The sequence below is a fragment of the Haemorhous mexicanus genome, chromosome 12, assembly GCF_027477595.1.
Source record: "Haemorhous mexicanus isolate bHaeMex1 chromosome 12, bHaeMex1.pri, whole genome shotgun sequence".
NCBI lineage: Eukaryota > Metazoa > Chordata > Aves > Passeriformes > Fringillidae > Haemorhous > Haemorhous mexicanus.
This window is the reverse complement of record NC_082352.1, coordinates 5,340,676-5,361,253: the sequence shown is the minus strand read 5'-3', so window position 1 is coordinate 5,361,253 and position 20,578 is coordinate 5,340,676. Positions and strand designations below refer to the sequence as shown.

At 40.0% G+C, this 20,578-nt stretch overlaps 1 protein-coding gene across 5 annotated transcripts in view; it reads right to left on the bottom strand.

The window, feature by feature from the left end:
* The window catches only part of CDH8 (cadherin 8), a 160,073-nt gene that overhangs the window by 52,226 nt on the left and 87,269 nt on the right, over window positions 1-20,578 (bottom strand). For 4 of the 5 annotated variants that reach the window (XR_009487930.1, XM_059856979.1, XM_059856980.1 and 1 more), the window contains 4 exons: window positions 19,851-20,018; window positions 15,181-15,368; window positions 12,249-12,502; window positions 3,355-3,491 (listed from right to left, as the gene is read on the bottom strand). Coding sequence is in view for 4 of the 5 variants with exons in the window: in XM_059856979.1 (XP_059712962.1) it covers window positions 3,355-3,491; window positions 12,249-12,502; window positions 15,181-15,368; window positions 19,851-20,018 (747 nt within the window). In the remaining variant the exon portion in view is untranslated. The remainder of the gene's footprint in view (window positions 1-3,354; window positions 3,492-12,248; window positions 12,503-15,180; window positions 15,369-19,850; window positions 20,019-20,578) is intronic. The other variant, XM_059856983.1, reaches the window with a different exon arrangement.

Sequence of the window (20,578 nt, the reverse complement as noted above, 5' to 3'; positions counted from 1 at the left end):
GGAGGGAACAGCACCATCCAAAATGTCTCACTTTGCACAATGGTTATGCTATTCGTCACCAATAACATTAATTTTGTCTGAACAAGCACTGGCCAGACACCTGCATATGAATGAGAACAGAAAATATCTTTCTTCTAAATAAAAACCCAACCAAATGAAAAACCCCACAAAACAACCCCAAACTGGTCTTTTGCCTGTCAAGTGCACACAGAAGAATCACATTCTCCACTGGCTCACACTTTCCTCCTCCTTGTTTTCCTAGACACAAAAGGGTTAAATTGATATTTTGGAGCATTAAGATTTAAAATGTTTAAAATTATCCACACAAATCTGAGCACTTTTAAAAAGATCAGCCAGTCTGAGCCTGAGGATCTTCACCCCCATTTCAAATGAAAATACAGAAGCAGGAACAGTCCATTCAACCACACCAATCCTGCCTTGGAAAACTCCTACCTGAGACAGTGGCTGAGGGATGATCCAAATAAATAACTTTGTCATGATGACAAGCAGGAAACTGCCAAAAATTAAATCAGCTTAGAGCACAAATTTAGATGCAGGTACCTTACCATCACAAAGCTCTGAAATAGTGAATTATGGTTTGTCAAAAGTTGGTGTTTATCTGTGAAAGTGTGGCTAAATTAGGGCATATTCTTATGATCTAGGATCTACCATGCTGGGAATAAAGAAATAAAAATCCAGTATGATGGCTTATGAGTGATAAGCAAATTTAATTAAATGGCCTGGTCATTGCCCTGCAGGTGGAGAGGAGAGCCTTGCACAAGCCCGGGGAAGCAGCCAGCCCAGGAAGAGGAAATGTTCCTGCATGAACAATCCTCACATATTTATGTTCCTGTGAGAGATCAGCAGTCCATTAATAGGGCTGTCAGTGAAGGCATTGTAATGACACACTTTGTATTTGCATTTGCTGCTTGTGTCTGCCTCCAACAGATTTCTGTTATTTTATAACAGAGATTTTGTCTATTACTGTCTTGGAAAAAAAATCTAAAAATGCCCATTTTCCCCTGTTTGACAGTTCTATAAGCAAATTTAATTTCTGCTTGAAGAGCTTAAAAATAATTTCACTTAAATAAGCAAAGACAGTAGTCTATGAAATTAAGCCCTTGTTTTATGTAAATGTCAAATAATTATATTAGGAATGCAAAAATAAGCCATCAGCAGGAACACAAATGCTTAGAACAAGATTGGCATTATTATTTTCATAGCCAGTCTGATAAGAGGCAATTTTACAATAGCAATAGATGCTGAGGCTCCCATGAAGTCTAATGACAAGGCTGATTTGTTACAAAATTCTCAAGTATAATTATGTTTCAAAAAACTGAAAATGCAACAGGCAGAGACTCCATGCTTGTGTGGCTTAGTAAAGTGCACTTCTGGCAGCTTTGCTCTGACACACATGTTAAGGAGACATAAAAATGAACTGGAGGAGTGTCTTGCAAAGTTATTCCTTTTATCTTGTTCCTTTTTAACTTTCTGGAGGAAACAAATTGTAAAATTACTTCACTTTACATCTTACTAGTGTTGGATCACAAACTAATAATTCTGCTTTCCATGCTGTTGGTAAATGTCATGATCTGAGAAAATGAGTATGGACATTTTATATAATTTTCCTTTAAAAAACTTTAAAATTATTAACTGGTTAGATATCAAGTGGAAAAAGTGTACTGGATGAAGCCACACCTTCCTTTCCTTCCTTGTGGCTTGGCTTCCCTGCAAGCAGAAAGCATTTCTGCTAATTTATCAAAGTACTGTTGGGCTGCAGGATGGCACAGTGACAGGGCACTGTTGGCTCTGCTGGCAATGAAATCCCCAAATTCCTGAGGAGGGTCAGAGGAACCCTGCGTTGCTCTGACCCTCCTCAGGAATTTGGGGATTTCACAGGTTACAGGGATTGGAAGTTGGGAGCTCAGTTCACACCCAGACCCACCTTTCCCATGTGTCATGGATTCCAAATAGGTTCGGTTTAGAAATCACAATAATGTGATATTGGGACACAAGACAGATGATGGATTTTGGACCTGGTTAGGATAAGAGATAACAGGATGCCTTGACAGGAGCAAAGAGAACTTTGAGGATTAAAAGAAGATTCAATCAGACTGGTTTACCAGAAAAAGAAAATTTCATTAAACTCTGCAGACAAGAGATGTTGTAATATGCATAACTTTGTGTATGTGATTTTAACCTAATCATTGTAGTAAACCTTACTAGTCTTCCTAAAACAGTATATAAGCATTGGTAGTCCACAATAAATTCGGGTTCTGATCACCAAATTAGTCTTCCCCATCTCTCTTCATTGCCAAAAAGTACCACAGGAAAAGTATTAGACAACAAAAACTGGCCAAATAAGCATATTTTATTCCCCAATTTATTATGTTCATGGCTGTAGTCATATAAAACTGAGCTTCAAATGCTCTGTACCATAATGCTGTATCCTTCAAAGCAGAGATCTGGGGGAAAGCAAACATGGCAGCTCTCTCCATGCAGGAGTGAGCAGCACTGGTCACCAGGCTCTGCAGACAGATATTCCTTCAGTGCAAATGGGTTCTGCTGCACAGAGTGCAGAACAGAGAGGGTTCCAGGGCTTGTGTCCCAGTTCAGGACACGACACAGGGTGCCAGCTTCCCCACCTGCTCCTTTGCCTCAATCCTCCTGTGTCACATGCATTGTCTAAAATACAGTGCTAATATGAATAATAAATTACACTGTCGTGTGTGATCCTGTCAGCAGCTCCAAATTAATTAAGAATTCTCCTTGATTAAAATCTCTGACCCGTGTTGCCAGGCAGGGCAGCTCTCCTGACTCAGGTGTGCAGAGCAGCCACCAGGGCTCTGTGGACCTGAACAATGCAAGTTCTTGTTGAGAGCTGGCTGTGAGTAAACTCATCCATATGTATCCAACAGCACCACTTTCATGCAACATTACCCCTGTGCTTAATCATTTATGGCTCTGAAACATAATAGCACTCAGAATTAAGAACGTCTGGGTTGAGCCTTCAATTTACTTCTACAATAGCAAAGCTTTAAATTTTTCTGTCTTAACAGAGCTAATTATAAGTCTTGGGTCTGGGCTTTTTAAACCATTTTTTAATGTTTACTCTGCATACCCTGTACATATGTACTCACCTATCACTTCAGAATATCTATTGTCTTTTTAACTGAAAAAAATATGCTGTTGTCAAAACTAAAAGAAATGGAGCTTGCACAAAAATTAAGCTTTCTTTCCAAAATTCTCTAACTCGAGCACCCAGTACGTTTTATTTTACTGAATTACATAAAGTTTGCACTATTAAAATCAGTTGTAAACCCAACAGAACAGTCAGAGTACTCAAACACTTACTGGTTTCAGTGGCTACAATCGTGATGTTGTGCCATGTGCTGGTTTCTCTGTCCAGGGGTGTTGCCAGAGTTATTTTCCCATCCTCTGCATTGATGTTGAACTGTCTCTCAAGGTCAGTGTGGCGATCGATGGAAAACCTGCAAAACAGACATCCCTGTAATCTACTTAATGAAGTTGCTGTAATCCATACAGTCACAGAGACAATTTAGGGAGCCCTCTGAGAGCTGCTGTTTTATAGCCAAATGGATTGAGAAGCTCAATAGCATAATAATTTACAAGACAAAATGACAAACTGATGCTAAAAAAACTTAATAATTATTGCCCAAGGAGTAATTAGCTGTATACCCAGTGTGAAGGTCGTAAAGTGCCCTCAGGTTCACTGGGTAGCATCTCTGAAAAACAGAGCTGATCAAGAGTTAATTACACAATCCATCACATTTATTGGACAGCTTCTATGGTATTTCACAGTAACTGATGATAATTTCAACAGTAATGTATTAAGCCACAAAAGTGGTGGGCTTTGTGGTTATTTTAAAAAAGGGCTGAATAATATTATTTTACCAATAAATTTCAGATTAATGAAGCATGAACGATTCACCAAGCACATTATTTGCTTATAGTTCAAGCAGCTCCATGGGCTGCTTGAATCCACAGTGAATCACCATTTTTTCTTATAAAACACTGCAAATGCTGGAGGCTGGACTCTTTGCTGGGTTGACATCACTGATTTTTAACCAAACAACTTCCATCTGACAGGTAGTCCGAGTTTGCAAATGTGAATGTCCGGGTAAATTCTGCAGCCCAAGCAGGGAGTCAGAGCTGCAGTGGATTGCTCCAGTGGTGCATTAAGCAGGAGGATGATTTAAAGCTCAGGTCCAGATCTCCAGAAAGCTTTTATGTTTGTCCATTTGCACAGAGTTATTTTATTAATGAATTCCTCGTGAAAAGAAACTAAATGACAAAATTGAGCCTTCGGTTTCTTGACAGGAGAGGTAGAGAAAGAGGGAGTTGAGTGATAAACTATTGATATGGTTTAACAGCAATTGACTTCAAGGAGTTTTACTGAATCCTGATTGTGGATTTATACAAAAGCCTTTTAAGCCTTTGTGGCTGTGTATTACAGACACTCCTTCAGCACTGGCAGTTTTTACATCTGTTCTGCATTACAGCAAGGCACAATAGTTAGGAGAGTTAGGATAAGGTATCACACTCAATTACCTTATGGAGTGGCCAGAAAAGTGACTCCAAACTGTCGCTTTCTCATCGCTTTTCTACCTTTTGCAAGCACATTGTTAAAATTCCCCAATAAAAGAACGTATTTTACTACAGTGAGAATGGCATAGTTATCTGAAAATCAGCTATTCCATTCTGGTTCGTGCTTTAGCAGAAGCAATTTCCAAAAAATATTCTGATTTGGAGGTCCCTTTATACACTACAATAAATATACTCCAATGAACTCAAACTCATTCCAGCCTAACACAATCGATTTTAATAGACACAGCATTAGCATCTGATTTCAAAGCTCAGGATTATTGTGTTCATCTTTTTTTTATTTATTTCAGTATCAGACATTTTCGTATTTAGAATGAAAGTTGCATTGCAATTAGATTATTTGTGCAATGCATTCTGGAAGATACAGCTCACTTTCAAAAAGAGCTCTAAATGATGAAAACTTATCAAAATTTTCAAGTTTAAGTGTTTAAATACTGCATTGCCTGACTTCAAGGCTAACCTGATCCCACTGGTAAGGTACTTCCAAGTAATGGATTTAAGAGGGAAAACCCCAGCTTAACTACAAAATGGGATTTGTTAGATATTTTGTTTGAAACTCTCAGAAGAACTAGTTCTACTCATTGAAAAATTACTGGTTTGGTAAGAGTATCAGAAAAAATATGAAGTCAAATTCCAAATATCTGTGCCTCAAGCTAGACACATGCATGTGTATTTGGACATTGAAGTAAACTGATTTTCTCATGAGCTCCACATACTCAGTTCTCAGTGGTTTAATGGGAACTGCACTAAACTCAGCATTTCTGAAAAGCAGGTCACTTGTGTGGAAGAATAAAGCTGCAGGTATTTAACTTCAGGCAATCATTTTGAAAATGGATCTTAACCATATTTTGATGTCTCCCTAGTTCCAATTCAAGCATTAGAAGTAAAATTCTGGAACTAGTGAAGTTAGTAAAAAATACCTCACAGCCTTTCACAGGTTTAAGATTTCACTCAAGAAAAAACAAGAAAAGACAGCAATCAGCTCTTTGTAAGAAGTCATCACTTAAAACTGTCTTTTCATTTTTGAGTTTTATGTAATGCTGAAAGGACTCTACTGATACCAAAGATATAAGAAAATTTCCCAGTCCACAAACAAAGTAAAATGTGAAATGCTCATATGGTATTCAATGTTTAGTTGACCTGGGCTTGACATAAATTCCACTGAGGAAAGACAGTTTTTCTCTAAGGATCAATCCTTCCTTAAACTTCCACTCAGAGCCTTCCTGCCATGCAGGTTTTGAAGTTATAAAAGAGGGAGTGACACATTTGTGAGTTTATTATATCACATTTCATCTCATCCCAGCAGTATTTACTCACAACAAACCCAACAATTCAAGAGGAAACATTTTTAACATAAGTTGCATGAATTTGCAAGACAACAAAGAGGTAAAACCCTCTCCTGATTTTAATGTGATAAATATTTGTTACAAAACCAAAAAATAAAATCTCCAGTGTCATAAACCTGGGAAAACTACCAACACATTTGCAGTTTCCTTTTCATGATAATGGTGTTGTAACTCTTTTTAATGGGGATGCATTGTCAGATCCATAAAACATACATAAAACATATATTTCTCTAAAAATGAGAAAATAATATCTTGGGAAATAATATCTTTTGAAATTGCCATAAAGCCAGCACAGGTTATTGGGAAGTTTGGGTTAGTTTATGAGTCTGCTATGGCAATTATAGGAACAACCCCACAGTGGTTTAACAGAAGCCTGGAAAGGATTCTCAGTCCTGCTCTTGCACTGTTGCTGTTATGACTTTATTTGATCTACTCCTTATTTGCACTAATGTAAATAGGAGCAGAAACCCTTTTTTAGCTGCTCCTGCTGAGATTTGAACCCCAGAACTGACACCCCAGGAGTGGTAAATCTCCATTTTTATGAATGCCAGGCAGATTGGACAGGGTACTTAGTGACAGATAAACAACTGCGCCATTGGGGAGCCACAAAATATTGAGTCTGGTTTTTTAAGGCCTGTAGTGAATTAAGGAAATGATCAACTGCTGCCAAAGATGAAATCTCTGCCAATAGGAATGGGGAAAACCTGCTCCAGTGAATCTTATCTCTGCACAGAGAAAGCACTGAAGGGCAGTGATTTATAGGAGGGCACTTGCAGCATAAGATTATTGCTCATGCTTTTTGCTGTGTGCCTGGACCATGCTTTATCCAAGAGAACTCACTGCAGATGAACAGAGCATCCTAAGAAAGCAACACCAGGAATGTGGAGTGAGCACTGCTGGGGAGCCCACAGCTGGGTGCCAGCCCTGGAGCCCATCCACAGCTGGGTGCCAGCCCTGGAGCCCACCCACAGCTGGGTGCCAGCCCTGGAGCCCACCCACAGCTGGGTGCCAGCCCTGGAGCCCACAGCTGGGTGCCAGCCCTGGAGCCCACCCACAGCTGGGTGCCAGCCCTGGAGCCCACCCACAGCTGGGTGCCAGCCCTGGAGCCCGCCCACAGCTGGGTGCCAGCCCTGGAGCCCACCCACAGCTGGGTGCCAGCCCTGGAGCCCGCCCACAGCTGGGTGCCAGCCCTGGAGCCCATCCACAGCTGGGTGCCAGCCCTGGAGCCCATCCACAGCTGGGTGCCAGCCCTGGAGCCCACAGCTGGGTGCCAGCCCTGGAGCCCACCCACAGCTGGGTGCCAGCCCTGGAGCCCATCCACAGCTGGGTGCCAGCCCTGGAGCCCACAGCTGGGTGCCAGCCCTGGAGCCCATCCACAGCTGGGTGCCAGCCCTGGAGCCCATCCACAGCTGGGTGCCAGCCCTGGAGCCCACCCACAGCTGGGTGCCAGCCCTCGAGCCCACCCACAGCTGGGTGCCAGCCCTGGAGCCCACAGCTGGGTGCCAGACCTCGAGCCCATCCACAGCTGGGTGCCAGCCCTGGAGCCCACCCACAGCTGGGTGCCAGCCCTGGAGCCCACCCACAGCTGGGTGCCAGCCCTGGAGCCCACCCACAGCTGGGTGCCAGCCCTGGAGCCTATCCACAGCTGAGTGCCAGCCCTGGAGCCCACCCACAGCTGGGTGCCAGCCCTGGAGCCCACCCACAGCTGGGTGCCAGCCCTGGAGCCCACCCACAGCTGGGTGCCAGCCCTGGAGCCCACCCACAGCTGGGTGCCAGCCCTGGAGCCCACAGCTGGGTGCCAGCCCTGGAGCCCATCCACAGCTGGGTGCCAGCCCTGGAGCCCATCCACAGCTGGGTGCCAGCCCTGGAGCCCACCCACAGCTGGGTGCCAGCCCTGGAGCCCATCCACAGCTGGGTGCCAGCCCTGGAGCCCACCCACAGCTGGGTGCCAGCCCTGGAGCCCACAGCTGGGTGCCAGACCTCGAGCCCATCCACAGCTGGGTGCCAGCCCTGGAGCCCACCCACAGCTGGGTGCCAGCCCTGGAGCCCACAGCTGGGTGCCAGCCCTGGAGCCCACCCACAGCTGGGTGCCAGCCCTGGAGCCCACCCACAGCTGGGTGCCAGCCCTGGAGCCCACAGCTGGGTGCCAGCAGGGGATGATCTTCCCAGGCTGGAGATGTTCCCAGGATGTGCCACCCTGCCCACACCAGCCACAGCAGAGCCTCACAGCTCAGCTGGACTCATTGGGCTCCTTCCCCAAACAGGAGGCATGCATTCAGATGTGGCCCTGACACAAAATCCTGGAATCACTGGGCTGAAACACAACAACCTACAATTATTTACAATTATTACCCAATTCTGCAAAGCCTTTTCACCATCAGCCTTAAAAATAGGAGGCCCTTAAGCAGCATGCACTGCAGAATGGCAACTAAGGACCAAAAAGAGCTTGTGTTGCTTATTTTAAAGCTGATGGATTGGAAAAAACCTCACAGAATCACAGAATATCCTAACCCACAAGGATCATTGAATTCCAGCTCCTGGCTCTGCACAGGACAGCCCCAAAAATCCATCCATTTACCTGCTTGTAAACCTGTGAGAGGCTTTCTGCCTTTAGATCAAGTGAGAGAAAGTTCAGACAATGCTTTATGTTTTCCAAGCAAGCTTTAAAAGCAAAGTACTGGTGAATTGGTTAGAAATAAGGATGAACAATTTTTTTTTTTTTTCCTTAAAAAAAAGAAAGTAATAGAATAGTCTGGGTTGGAAAGGACCCTAAAGATCATCTCATTCCAACCTCTGCCTTGGGCAGGGACACCTTCCCCCGAGACCACAAGCTTCTTTCCAGGCTGTATTTGAGAATAACTTTTCTAAATTCTTTAACATTTTTTCCTTTGATTCAATTATGAGACTCTTCCCACGTTCAGAGATATCCAAATTTGATTTCATTTGTGGCACTGCAATCCTCTGAATGTGTGGAGCCTTTGTGTACCAGGCTAATGCAAAGCAGACGTGGTATTGGGAGCACAGAAGGTGATTCATATTTTGTTTGTGCTGCCTGGGTTTTTATAACAAATGTACACAGCAGCTCTGTCTAAGCTAAATATTGATAGAACAGATATCTTTTGAATAAATGTAATTTCCTTGAAATACAAGTCGTTATTCCTTGCTAAAATTCTGTTTTGAAGGGGAAAAAAGGGATTTTAAAAAGGCCAGGCAACACTAACATCAAAACAGTTCTTCAGTTTTAGAACAGTTTGTAGTATTTTTTCAGATTGTTAACTAAAGTTTGATATTTTTGGTATCATAGAAAATCTGCAAAAAATCTGCATCATATACATGATACAATAACAGAAGAAATGTACATTCCAATCAATAAAACCAGTGCTTGAGTGTGTTTCTGTTAGAACCTGCCAGCTTCCTATTTTGTTCCAAACTGGAAAGAAAGGAATTGTACTTCTGCTCCCTACTTGTCTCTGACTAGTATTTTCCCTCTTTTAATAGTAGAATTACTAACTTGAATTTTTTTTGTCCTTAAAATATTTTTATGCAAAAAATGCAAAAAAAAAAGAGAAGAATCTGAGCTTTCTAGAGCTCTCCCAGATAAATCCAAATTAAACAGGTAGCATGCAAGAGCAAAAAAGTTGCACAGAAAATTGGGCTCTGTGTATTCCTTACTTAACTACTAAACCAATATTTTAGAAAATATTAGATATTATAAAGTACTGGATCTATTATTTAAAGAAAAATATAAATCATACTAATTAATTAATTTAATTAATTTAATTAATTTTGGCCAATTCTGTTTCATGTATGCTAAGTGTTTTTATATGACCTGATGAGCAATAACATTCTAATTCAGTTTCCAAAGTATTTTTGTTTTTAAAAGTTTGAAGGTCTCTTGATTTATAAAATGATGAAGAAGTGGAAACTAGGCAAGTCTTTTACTCAGATCCATTTTTGGGGCTTGGACAGAATAAAAAAGCTAAGTTTTAGAACAGAGGCAGGTATGTAAAAGGAATTAATTATTAAGAGTTTGAGGCAGGTGAGAAAAAAAATGCCAGGGCAGCAGAAGAAGAGTGGACAAGCAGCCAAGGTAAGAGTGAGGCAGGGGTGGAGGCAGGCTGGGATGAGGCAGAGGAAGAGGAGCCAGGACCAAGCCAGGAGCAAACAGGGCAGGGCAGAGGGAAGGAGCTGAGGTTCCCCTGAGAGAGAGATTCCTCTGGAGCTGGAACACAGGGAAGAGATTTGCTGTCACCATGGCTGGTCTCACACTCCTCTCAGAGGATCTGTTTTGTCTTTTTCACAGACACCAGTGGGCAGCAGCAAAAAAATCAGGGATGGAGCCACTGCTTCAATTGTGACAGATCAAACCCTGCCATTCTGTGGTATTTTTGTTTAGGAATCCATGGGAGCTGGTGCTGTGGTTATCTGCTTTTGAAAGTCTGATTTACAAATGAGAATTACAGAATCAGAGGATATCCTGAGTGGGAAGGGACCACAAGGATTATTGAGTGTTGGAATCTGAAATGCAGGGAATTCTCAGAACTTTGGGCCTGTTTAGCTTAGAATTAAACACAGGATTTGATCTGAGACCTTGGAAAAGGCTTCCAAACCCAGGTGACAGAAGCAAGAATGTGGATTTATAGTTTAAAGCAGAGACACATTAAGTTAAGGAAAGTTTAAAGTTCTAGAGCTTCAGATATGGAAAAAATAAAAGTAGCTACAAAGGTAAACAAGGAGTTTAGAATGCAGCACTGTAGGTTTGTGTGTTATAACATGATTGGCTAAGAAAGCTGACACTGTACCATGGGTCCATTAGATGAAATATTTAAGGACTGGGTCAAAAACATAAATAACCTTGTTGGCAGTGTTTTATTGGTCAATAACTCCTTAAAAGGTCCTGTAACTAAAGGTCTTGGGACCTTCTGAACCATGTGGTGAAGATGGGAGCTGAACTCACCCTTCCTGCCTATGAAGAAGATAAAAATAAATTTCATCATCTAAAAAGGTCCCATCTCGAACTCATTCAAAACTCCTTCAAAATTCCCCCTAACTGAGTCTGACTCCTGGCCCTGCCCAGACCCCCAGCAATCCCCCCTGTGCATCCTTGGTGCCCAAACCCTTCTGGAGCTCTGGCAGCCTCAGGGCTGTGCCCATTCCCTGGGAGCCTGGGCAGTGCCAGCACCTCTGGGGGAAGCAGAACCTTTCCCTGATCTCCCAGCTGTTCCCTGGGTGCTGTCCCTGGCCCAGGGAGCAGAGGTCAGAGCTGCCCCTCAGAAGGAAGTCGTGTAAAACTCAAACATACTCTCCAACATCTTCACACACAAGTCCTAAAGCATCCAAACACGTTGGCAAATCTGAATTTCTAATTCTGAAGGTACTATACTATGATATGCATCATGCAGGACCTCTACATAAAGGTTGAAAGTCCAGCTCTGCAACAAACCTGATGGAAGTGACAGTGATTAGAAAATGATAGTGATAGAAAATGATGGATTAGAACAGCTAACATCATCCTCCTGATGCTGCCTGCCCTGAATTCCCTGAGGCAGCAATGCACAGTGATGATTACTATTAAATAGACTTTCTCCACACATGCTTTTGCTATGAATTTCACTTTTTGGTGTTGGTTTTCCTAATGCTTTTAGCAGGCAGTACTACACAGAGCAGAATGTGCTTTGGAACACTCACCCCACCATGCAGTCACTACCAAGGGTGGGGGGGAACATGTGTGCTCACCAAATTAGATAAAACCCACTGATCTGATCAAACTGGAATAAAAGATTTTGTTCAAATTAGATCAAAAAGGGAAAATATTATAAACTGAAGATGCAGAAGTCATATGGGCAAAATCATCTCTGACTTCATATCTTTAAACCAGGAATGGGTTTAGAGAAAGGAATACAAAATATGTTTTGACAACCTTACAAGTGCACGGCACAAACTCAGTATTGTTAGTGCAGACACTACTGGATTATTTAAATTCACTGCAGAGATACACTCTGATGATTCAACCCCATCCAACCTCATTTCTCATAAGAAGCACTCACATTGCTCATTTTCACTGCATTCCTCTGTTTCATAAGACTACTCCTATGGCAAGGAGCATTTTGGGGACTTTGAAAAGGATCTGAACTGATAAATCTAACATCATAAACCAAACCTTACCCAGGCATCTTTACAGAAACAGAACAGCATGAAAACAGCCACCCAGTGAGTGGGGAATACACTTGGGATCTGCCAGCAGCATTCCCAAAGAACCCTTTCAAGCAGCCTTACCTAATAGGGCTGGAAGACACGTCGGGATCGTGGGCTGTCACCTGCCCCAGCACAGAGTTGAGAGCAGCATTTTCATGTACTTCCAGAAGGTAAGTGGGGGAGGAGAAGACTGGGGGCTCATCAGCATCCTCCACCACGATCTTCACGGTGGCTGTGTCCTTGAAGGGGCCCCCGCTGAGGAAGCGAGGGTCGATGTGGATGTTGGCTGCCTCCACCTTCAGGGTGTAGGACTTTTTGGTCTCAAAGTCCAGTGGCTGTTGAGAAGGACAAAGATAAATGTCATTTACTGATGGCCACAGAGAACAAGTGACTGCAATGCTGATGGGTGGAGTTATGTGCATTTTTAATGGAATGAGTTTTAACGCAGTCACTTCCCTCTCCCAGAAACCAACCTCCAGATTTTCTAGGCACATACAGATATCTGTTTATTTACCAGCCTCAGAGAAAACAGCACTGTTTCCTTGTTTTTCACAAGAAATTTACTGAAAGATTGCCTCTCATGAATTATACCTTTACAATTACATATCAGACAAACCCCACAAATTTGTTTGGGATGACACGAGTTGCATACCAAAAATGCACTTCATCAGTGCTTTAGTGGCTGGAGATAAGAAAATAAATTCAACTGGCTCCACAAAGAATAAATATTTTATTACTTCCACAACAATGTGAGAAATGCAAAGAACTAGAAATTATTATTTGTTGGACAGGGGAAGCAAAATGTAGAGCTAATCATATGAGAAGGTACATCAATATTCTTGCACTACAAGTACTTCTGTATTTCAGTTTATAGGAGTAAATGAGCTAGACATCTCTCAGGAATTTCTTAAAACTGTAGCAATTTCTATTCTGTATCATTTCTTTTTTTTTCTTTTTTTCCACAGACAGAATCACAAAACAAATTACTTTACTCTATCAATATACCTACCATGTTACCACTGTTTTATTATTTTACAGTCCTATATTAACTCATAAAAGATGAAAACTCAGTGGATTTAAGGAACTGAAACACCAAATAAACCCCAAATCTGTGACACTTTTGAGTGTTAGACTTTTTCATTATGGAAGATTCAAGTTTGTGTCTTGAAGCACATCAGTATATTCACTTCATAATTCTCTTGTGTCTCACAACGATTCATATTTCAAAGATGCAAATTGCCAAGCATTGGAAAGATATTAAGATTTGCATTATAATGTCTGAGGGATAAAAAGAAAAGGACACAGACACTCTGAATCTGTAATGCAAATACCAGCAAGAGCACAAACAGGAATCTTCAGGAAGTCTGTCAAAGCCCTCAATATGTATATCTTCAAATTCTGTGGATTTTTTTCAGGTATGAATCAAGCTCTAATGGGATTTGCTCTTTCTCACAAATTCTAGTAAACACAAGAAAATCTTGCTTCTTTTGCAGCTCTTAAATTAGTATGCTTTTGAAATTATGAATGGGGATTTATAAATCAGCATATTCACAATTTGCCAATCATGGCTCCTGTAGCACTTTTTCAATTGCTTTTCATATGCTTTACAGAAATGACAGCACCCCAATACATTTAGTCACGCCTAATCAGAATATCATATTGAAAATTTACTCAGCATTGTCTAAAGCCCCTGATTTTATGCTGAAGAAAATCTGTTGGTGAGCAGTACCCTCCATACATCATCTACTGGAGTAGAACCAAAATTATTATTGCTGTCAAAATGAAAATATGAAACAACGTTTTGGTTGAGATTCAGTTGTAAAATAAAGCCAAGGGAACTGGGGCAAAAGGCTAATTGCCTCAGCTTACAGGAGAGGCCACAGCACACAATAAATAACAGTAAGGAAGAGCTGGGATGTAGATCATAATTTTCTCTTTAGAAAAACAAATGTAAATTTAGATAAATATACATCAGTTTATTATAAAGCTACAGTGCTGACCTACTCACTGAGAAAGGGAAAACACAAAGTTTTGACAGGCAATCTGCCTGACCTCTTTAATGACAGGTACAAGTGGAATATTAATTACCTGTGCTCAGTGGATTCACCTTTTCTCACTGGAATATCATGGTTTGGGTTTTGTTTACTTTTGTTTTTTATAAACAAAGATTCATTTAGAGTGAACTGCTCTATGCAGTTAAAACCCTCTGCCACTGCTATAAATTATATTAATATCCTTTTTCAGAATACAGCACAAGGAACAGCTTTTTCTCCTTTCCCAGAAAATAGTGACAATTAAATCTGCAATTAATATTTCCTTGGCTTTATTAGAGGAGTTTTCTTCTATGCTGCCTCTCCCCATATTTCTGTAGATAATTGGGTGGTGTTTTTGTTGTGTACATGCAAATACCTCACCTTGCACCCTTCTAGACTGTACAAGCATAGACAAGGTAACATGGCTTTCTTTAGGGCCCAAATTTGACACTTGTCATGTGAAACTACCAGTCTCCTTGATAAAAGTCACTGAAATCCCTGTTCTTTGGGTGAAGACAGTTCAACATGAGGGAAAGGTAGAAGACTAAGCTCTGACATATCAGGTAATTTAATTAATGCACTGTGATTTATTTTTCTCTGAACAGCTACACAGGAAATCAAATAACTGAGAGAAGTTATTTGATGAATACTTAGCCAAGATTTTACAGAAGTTTCAACTATCACCAAAGTGGAATTTAATCTACTCTTTTCTTTTGGAACTAAACAAGCAAAACCTGCATGATGTGACCACATGGGAGCCTGGCTAAGCTTGACATTCCCAGCCCCCATGGATGTCTCCCCAGTGGTCAATTTTCTCAATGAAAATTCAGAGGATCATGGCCAGGACACCTCTTTTCATCACTCCACTGGCTTGCCACCTCAGCCACAGATGAAAGAACCCCTGGAAATGCAGGGCTGAGTCAGGCTGGGTAGTTGCATGTACAACAAGCATTGATGGTTTTAACAGAGTTGTGATTTACCTTTCTCACTCTAATAACGCCATCCTGACTTTGGGCATCCGTGGTGATCTCAAATACATCCATTCCATCTCCTTCAATAATATCATAGGATGATTTGGCATTTTCTCCAATATCCAGGTCATTTGCTTTCACCCTTCCTATTGGTTCACCAAGAGCAACATCTTCCATCACTGAGAAGTGATAGAGACCTTACAGAGAAGAGGAAAAGACTGAACATTACAGCTGGTCCCAGTGTCCCTTGGGTGCTCTTCAGTGCTTACACATCCCCAACACCAACTCTTGAGATGTGCAGCAGATCCAAGCCCCATTTACACAAGTTCTTGACTGAAAGCAGCACTGTGGGCTCCTCACACAAGAATATTCACCTTACTGTAGCTGAGTGTCCTTTCCATTCCAGCAGTTTGCTCCTTCTGCCTTGCAGGGATGTTTTGTGTTGGCCAACACAAATATTGAGCCCCTTTCAACACTGCAGAACTTACCTTTTTATACAGATATTTTATTGACTAGGAGTTACAATTTAACCCAAAAACTTCGGCTTTTACTCCACAAAAAAATTTGTCTAGCTGTTTAAAAATCTATTGTGTGAATCCTTATATAACTGCAAATATTTTCTGCATAACTTTAAATATTTATTACTTTTAAAAATGTAGTTTCATTTTGTTTGTTTAAACCCTTCCACCTCTCTTTTGTGGTAAGAAACTAATCAGGAAACTTTCAAGGAAACTCCCAATTTTTATTTTTTTACAGAAAACAATAACTTTTCACAGTAACCATTACTGTGCTTACTACTTGTTGCAGAGTTACACTAAAATCCATTAGAAATTGCTATTCAAATTGTCAATATTTTATTTTTTGTTACACCTGCTTTAAACCTTTTAAGCTAAAAAGGATGAAAAAAACTATTTAGATATATTATTTTTGGTAGAAATTTTTTTAAGGCAAAACCCAAAACACTCCTTTTATATCTCTCTGCTACTAGCAGTACTCTAAAAACAAGAAGACACACATTTTATACCCAAAATTCCTTCTAGAGTCCTTATATTTCTACCTCTTCATAACTGACTCTTATTGAAGTTAAGATTAATACATGAGCTAATCAAACAAAATGCTGCTCAGGAGTTAAAATAAGCAAAAAGAACTCAAGGATAATAGAAGAGACCATTAAAACAGTTTTGACACAGGACTCTGGCCCTGTTCTTCTGTGTCCTCCCTGTTGTTCTAAGACAATCTGTTAAGTGCAGGTAATAATTTTCCAAAAACAATGTTCTGGAGTTGTTGCTTTACCTGTTGTAGGTGATTGCAGTAGCAACAGTTGAAAACAGGAAGGAAACTGAGGAATTCACAAACATGTATATTAGCTGCACAATGAATCCCAAAGGGATTTGTTTTTCATGTTCCTAGGCTAAATTATGAGAGATAATTTGGTGATCATCAAGATTCCTCAGAATATCCATAATGGCTCAAAAACAATGAGCAGCCCAAGCAATGAAGTGCCTTGGGAGATTAAATTATGCATTCATCATTTACTCTGCTGTCCACACTTTGTGGTTTGAGTCTCCAGGCACAGCTGATTGCATTGGTAAGCTGAAATTTCGCTCTCAGATTTATTAAAATAGTTTACAAAATATTAAGAAAAAATTAAAATTTATGATGCAGCTTGCTCTTTTCCACCAATTTCTCTCTAGAATTATGAATTGTGTCATTGTGCTGAGCAGACCAAAATATCCACACTGGGCATCTTTGAAAGCCCTGGGTTTCCACAGCGGTGCACAGTTCCTCTCATTACAATTCCATGGTAAACTGCCAGGTTAAAAACTTCTGTGACTTATAAAACGCCTCTAAAATTATTTCAGAGAGATCACAGAAGTAGTGAAAGTTCATCTTTTTCATTTCTAAAACCCAGGAGGCTAACTCTCTGAAATCAAACCATAAATATACATTTCTGTCCTGCCTGGAAACAATAACCTGATAGAACACCCTGTTTCCCGAGCTCATTACCATTTATTGTGCAAGCAGCATGTATTACATCTTATGAATTTCGATTTCATTCTGCCTGGGCTTATTGTAAGTTTGATCCTTTCTTATTTTCCTTTCCAGGCAAATGCAAACTGTGCTTCAACAGTGCAAAAAAAAAAAAAAATTAAGTCAGATTTGCTCAGCTCTTGTCCAAGGGCAGAGTCGTGGCTAATCTGTGGTGCTGGGCACCTTTTAAAAGGCAGAATTTGTAATAACAACCAGATCCAATATTACTATGGCTCATCATTAAAGCAATAAATACATAATACCCAGTGATATATATATATATATTTATTTATTTATTTATTTATTTATTTATTTATTTTTGTTATATATTTATTATATGTTTCAATATTTAGATTTACATTCCTAAAATACTTCTGGTCTTTAAAATAAAAACCTTGCCTCTAACCAAATTCTGTCTCTATAAAGTTATATTAATTAAATATTATTTTAAATAAAATACATATATATACACATATAAATACACACTATATGTATATTTTATATTTTTATATATATATATACATATATATACATATACATATATACACACACATATATATACATATATACATATAAATACACATTGTATGTATATTTTATATTATATATATACACATATATATACATATACACATATATATACATATATACATATATATACACACATATATATACATATATATACACACATATATATACATATATACACATATAAATACACATTGTATGTATATTTTATATTAGATATATACACATATATATACATATACACATATATACATATATATACATATAAATACACATTGTATGTATATTTTATATTAGATATACATATATACATATATACATATATACACACACATATATATACATAAATATACATATAAATACACATTATATGTATATTTCTTTAATATATATATATACACACACATATACACATACACATACATACATACATACATACATACATACATATATATATATATATATATATATATATATATAAATAGAACAACCCAGTGATAAAACAAGCAGGGTTTCTTCCCCTAAAGAATTTGCATCATGGTCAGTGGTTATTCCTAGGGGGAAGCTCAAATCCTGCAGGGGCTGTAACAGCTTCAGAGGCAGCCCCTTCCTCATTGCTGCAGGAAAACTCATCCAGGAGCAAATGCATTCCAGGGATAGGGATGCAGCCCTGCTGGTGCCCCCCAGTCAGCGTGCCACTGTGCCCAAAAGCACTGGGAAAGGGCAGTTTCACCCCCACATGCTGTGCTCCTGGGTTGCCCCCAGTTTGGAGCTGATTTTGGGGTCACATTTCTGCCCTTTTGGCAGCCAAAAGCTTTCTGAGGCAGTGCTGAACAATGGAAAAGCCAGGCAGGCTGGCAAAGGCAGGTCTGTGCTCCCTGAGGTGGAGCCACAGGACACTGCAGCTATAAAAGAGACATCCCTCTGCAGGCTGGTGATAGAGCTCATCTGTGGGCATTGCATTGTTAGGGAAATTCTTGGGAAACACTAACACAGGGTAAGGCAGTGCAACGGGACACAAAGGAAAAAATTTATGCATTTCCTGCTTTGTGAGAGAAAACCTTTCATTGTGCAGAGTGCTTATCTGTTAAAAACCACTAAGATGAGGTAATAAAATATATATTTTGAATAAAAGCTTTTGCCTCTGCTTATTTGTATTAGATTTCTCTCTCTCCATCTCTATGTGCATTTTCTACAGGCCACAGAAGCAGATTTATCATATGCTGAGCAGTAGTACAAACCTATTTTACTCTGTGTCCTCAGGAGAGGGCAAAAGTGGAGCTGAAGTCATCCATAGATGGAAAAAAATTAACTTTGTGCTGGTCCCTGAGCACCTTGTTAGAAAAACATACTTCTAGGAAAACAAAAATGATGCAAAATCAGATGCAGCCTCAAAAAACTTTTAACTTTGATTTTCCAGAAGGAGCTGGATAAAATGCTAAGTTTCTAATAGTGCATTAGTTTGCACCAGCTCCAAATAAAATCAATCCAGTCATTATGCTTTTCTTCCTCTTTTTTTTCTTTTTCGTCTTCATCTTGGAAATAGACTACAAAGCTTGCAGAGAATCTCAGCAGGATGCCAAATCATTTTAACCTAGCTCAGCAAGATACCCATTGGAACCACAGTAGAAAATATGGATTTTGAATTAAAGATCAACAATTATCTGGATTCAGACTTATCTCCTTTGTTTTCTTCAGTATTGCCTAATTAGTCAAGACTTTTATTCCTTTTATCTGTTATATGTGTCTTTTACTGGTGGTGGCACTTGTCTGCAGGAGATGGAAGCAACAAAGCACACAGAAACAACTGCACTGAGAGGAAAGAAATGTTTTCAGCAGTGTCCAGGCCCTTTTCAGGATGTAAGAGGGGTAACAAGGAAGGCAGAGATCTGTACACTGTTGTGGACATCACCTCCTCTTTCCTAAGCTCTTAATCAGGCAGAGGATGATTAACCTTTCTCACAGCTGTGATGTAATCACAACTACATCTTTTAAATGACTTTAAAAACCCAGGCAATGTGAAGATAAAAAAAATACTTGATTTAAAAAAAAAAAAAAAACAAAAATAAAAACACAACAGTTTCTCAAATAGGAGCACACACACATATAATGGCACTTACTCTGTGCAAACTTAGGAGGATTGTCATTCACATCACTCAGGGTAATTGTCACTGTTGTCGTTCCAGAGAGTCCTCCCATATGTCCTCCCATGTCCTTTGCTTGGATGACCACAAAATATTCTTCTTTGGCTTCTCTGTCCATGTTGGGAAGAGCTGTTTTAATTATAGCTACAATAATGGGGGGAGGAAACAATCAGGTACAGACACAAATTCAGTGTGCAGCTGTTTTTATGGGCATATGCAAATATTGGTATACAAAAAATGTCAAAGGTCCAGTTAGGTTGCCTCTTAATACAAAGGATGAAAAAGAATTTGAGATTTTGAAAAAACTGTCTTAGAGGTCACCTACCTTGATTTAATTAGAAGTGCACTAAAACTGTGGTTCAAACCCCAAGAATTAATCATAGCTGTGATACATATTTCTTTGTCATTTTATTCCTGGCAAACCTCTTGGTTTCTGCCCTACCTCCCAGAGAAATCCCTCTTTTCCCCACAGAATTCCCAAACAGAAGACAACCCCATAGAAAGCTGATTCTGTGAACACTGTCAACCACACCTGTTCAGATTGTTTAAAATAATTTAACCCAAACCCATTATTTAATCTGCTCCTGTGTGTATTGCAGGCCACAGTTCTTCTCTTAAGGCTTAAAGTGAGTGCCTAAACTTGAAGAGGAGCAAGACAGACTCCACTCACTGCTCAGGGGGTCACCTGTGGAACAATGACCTCA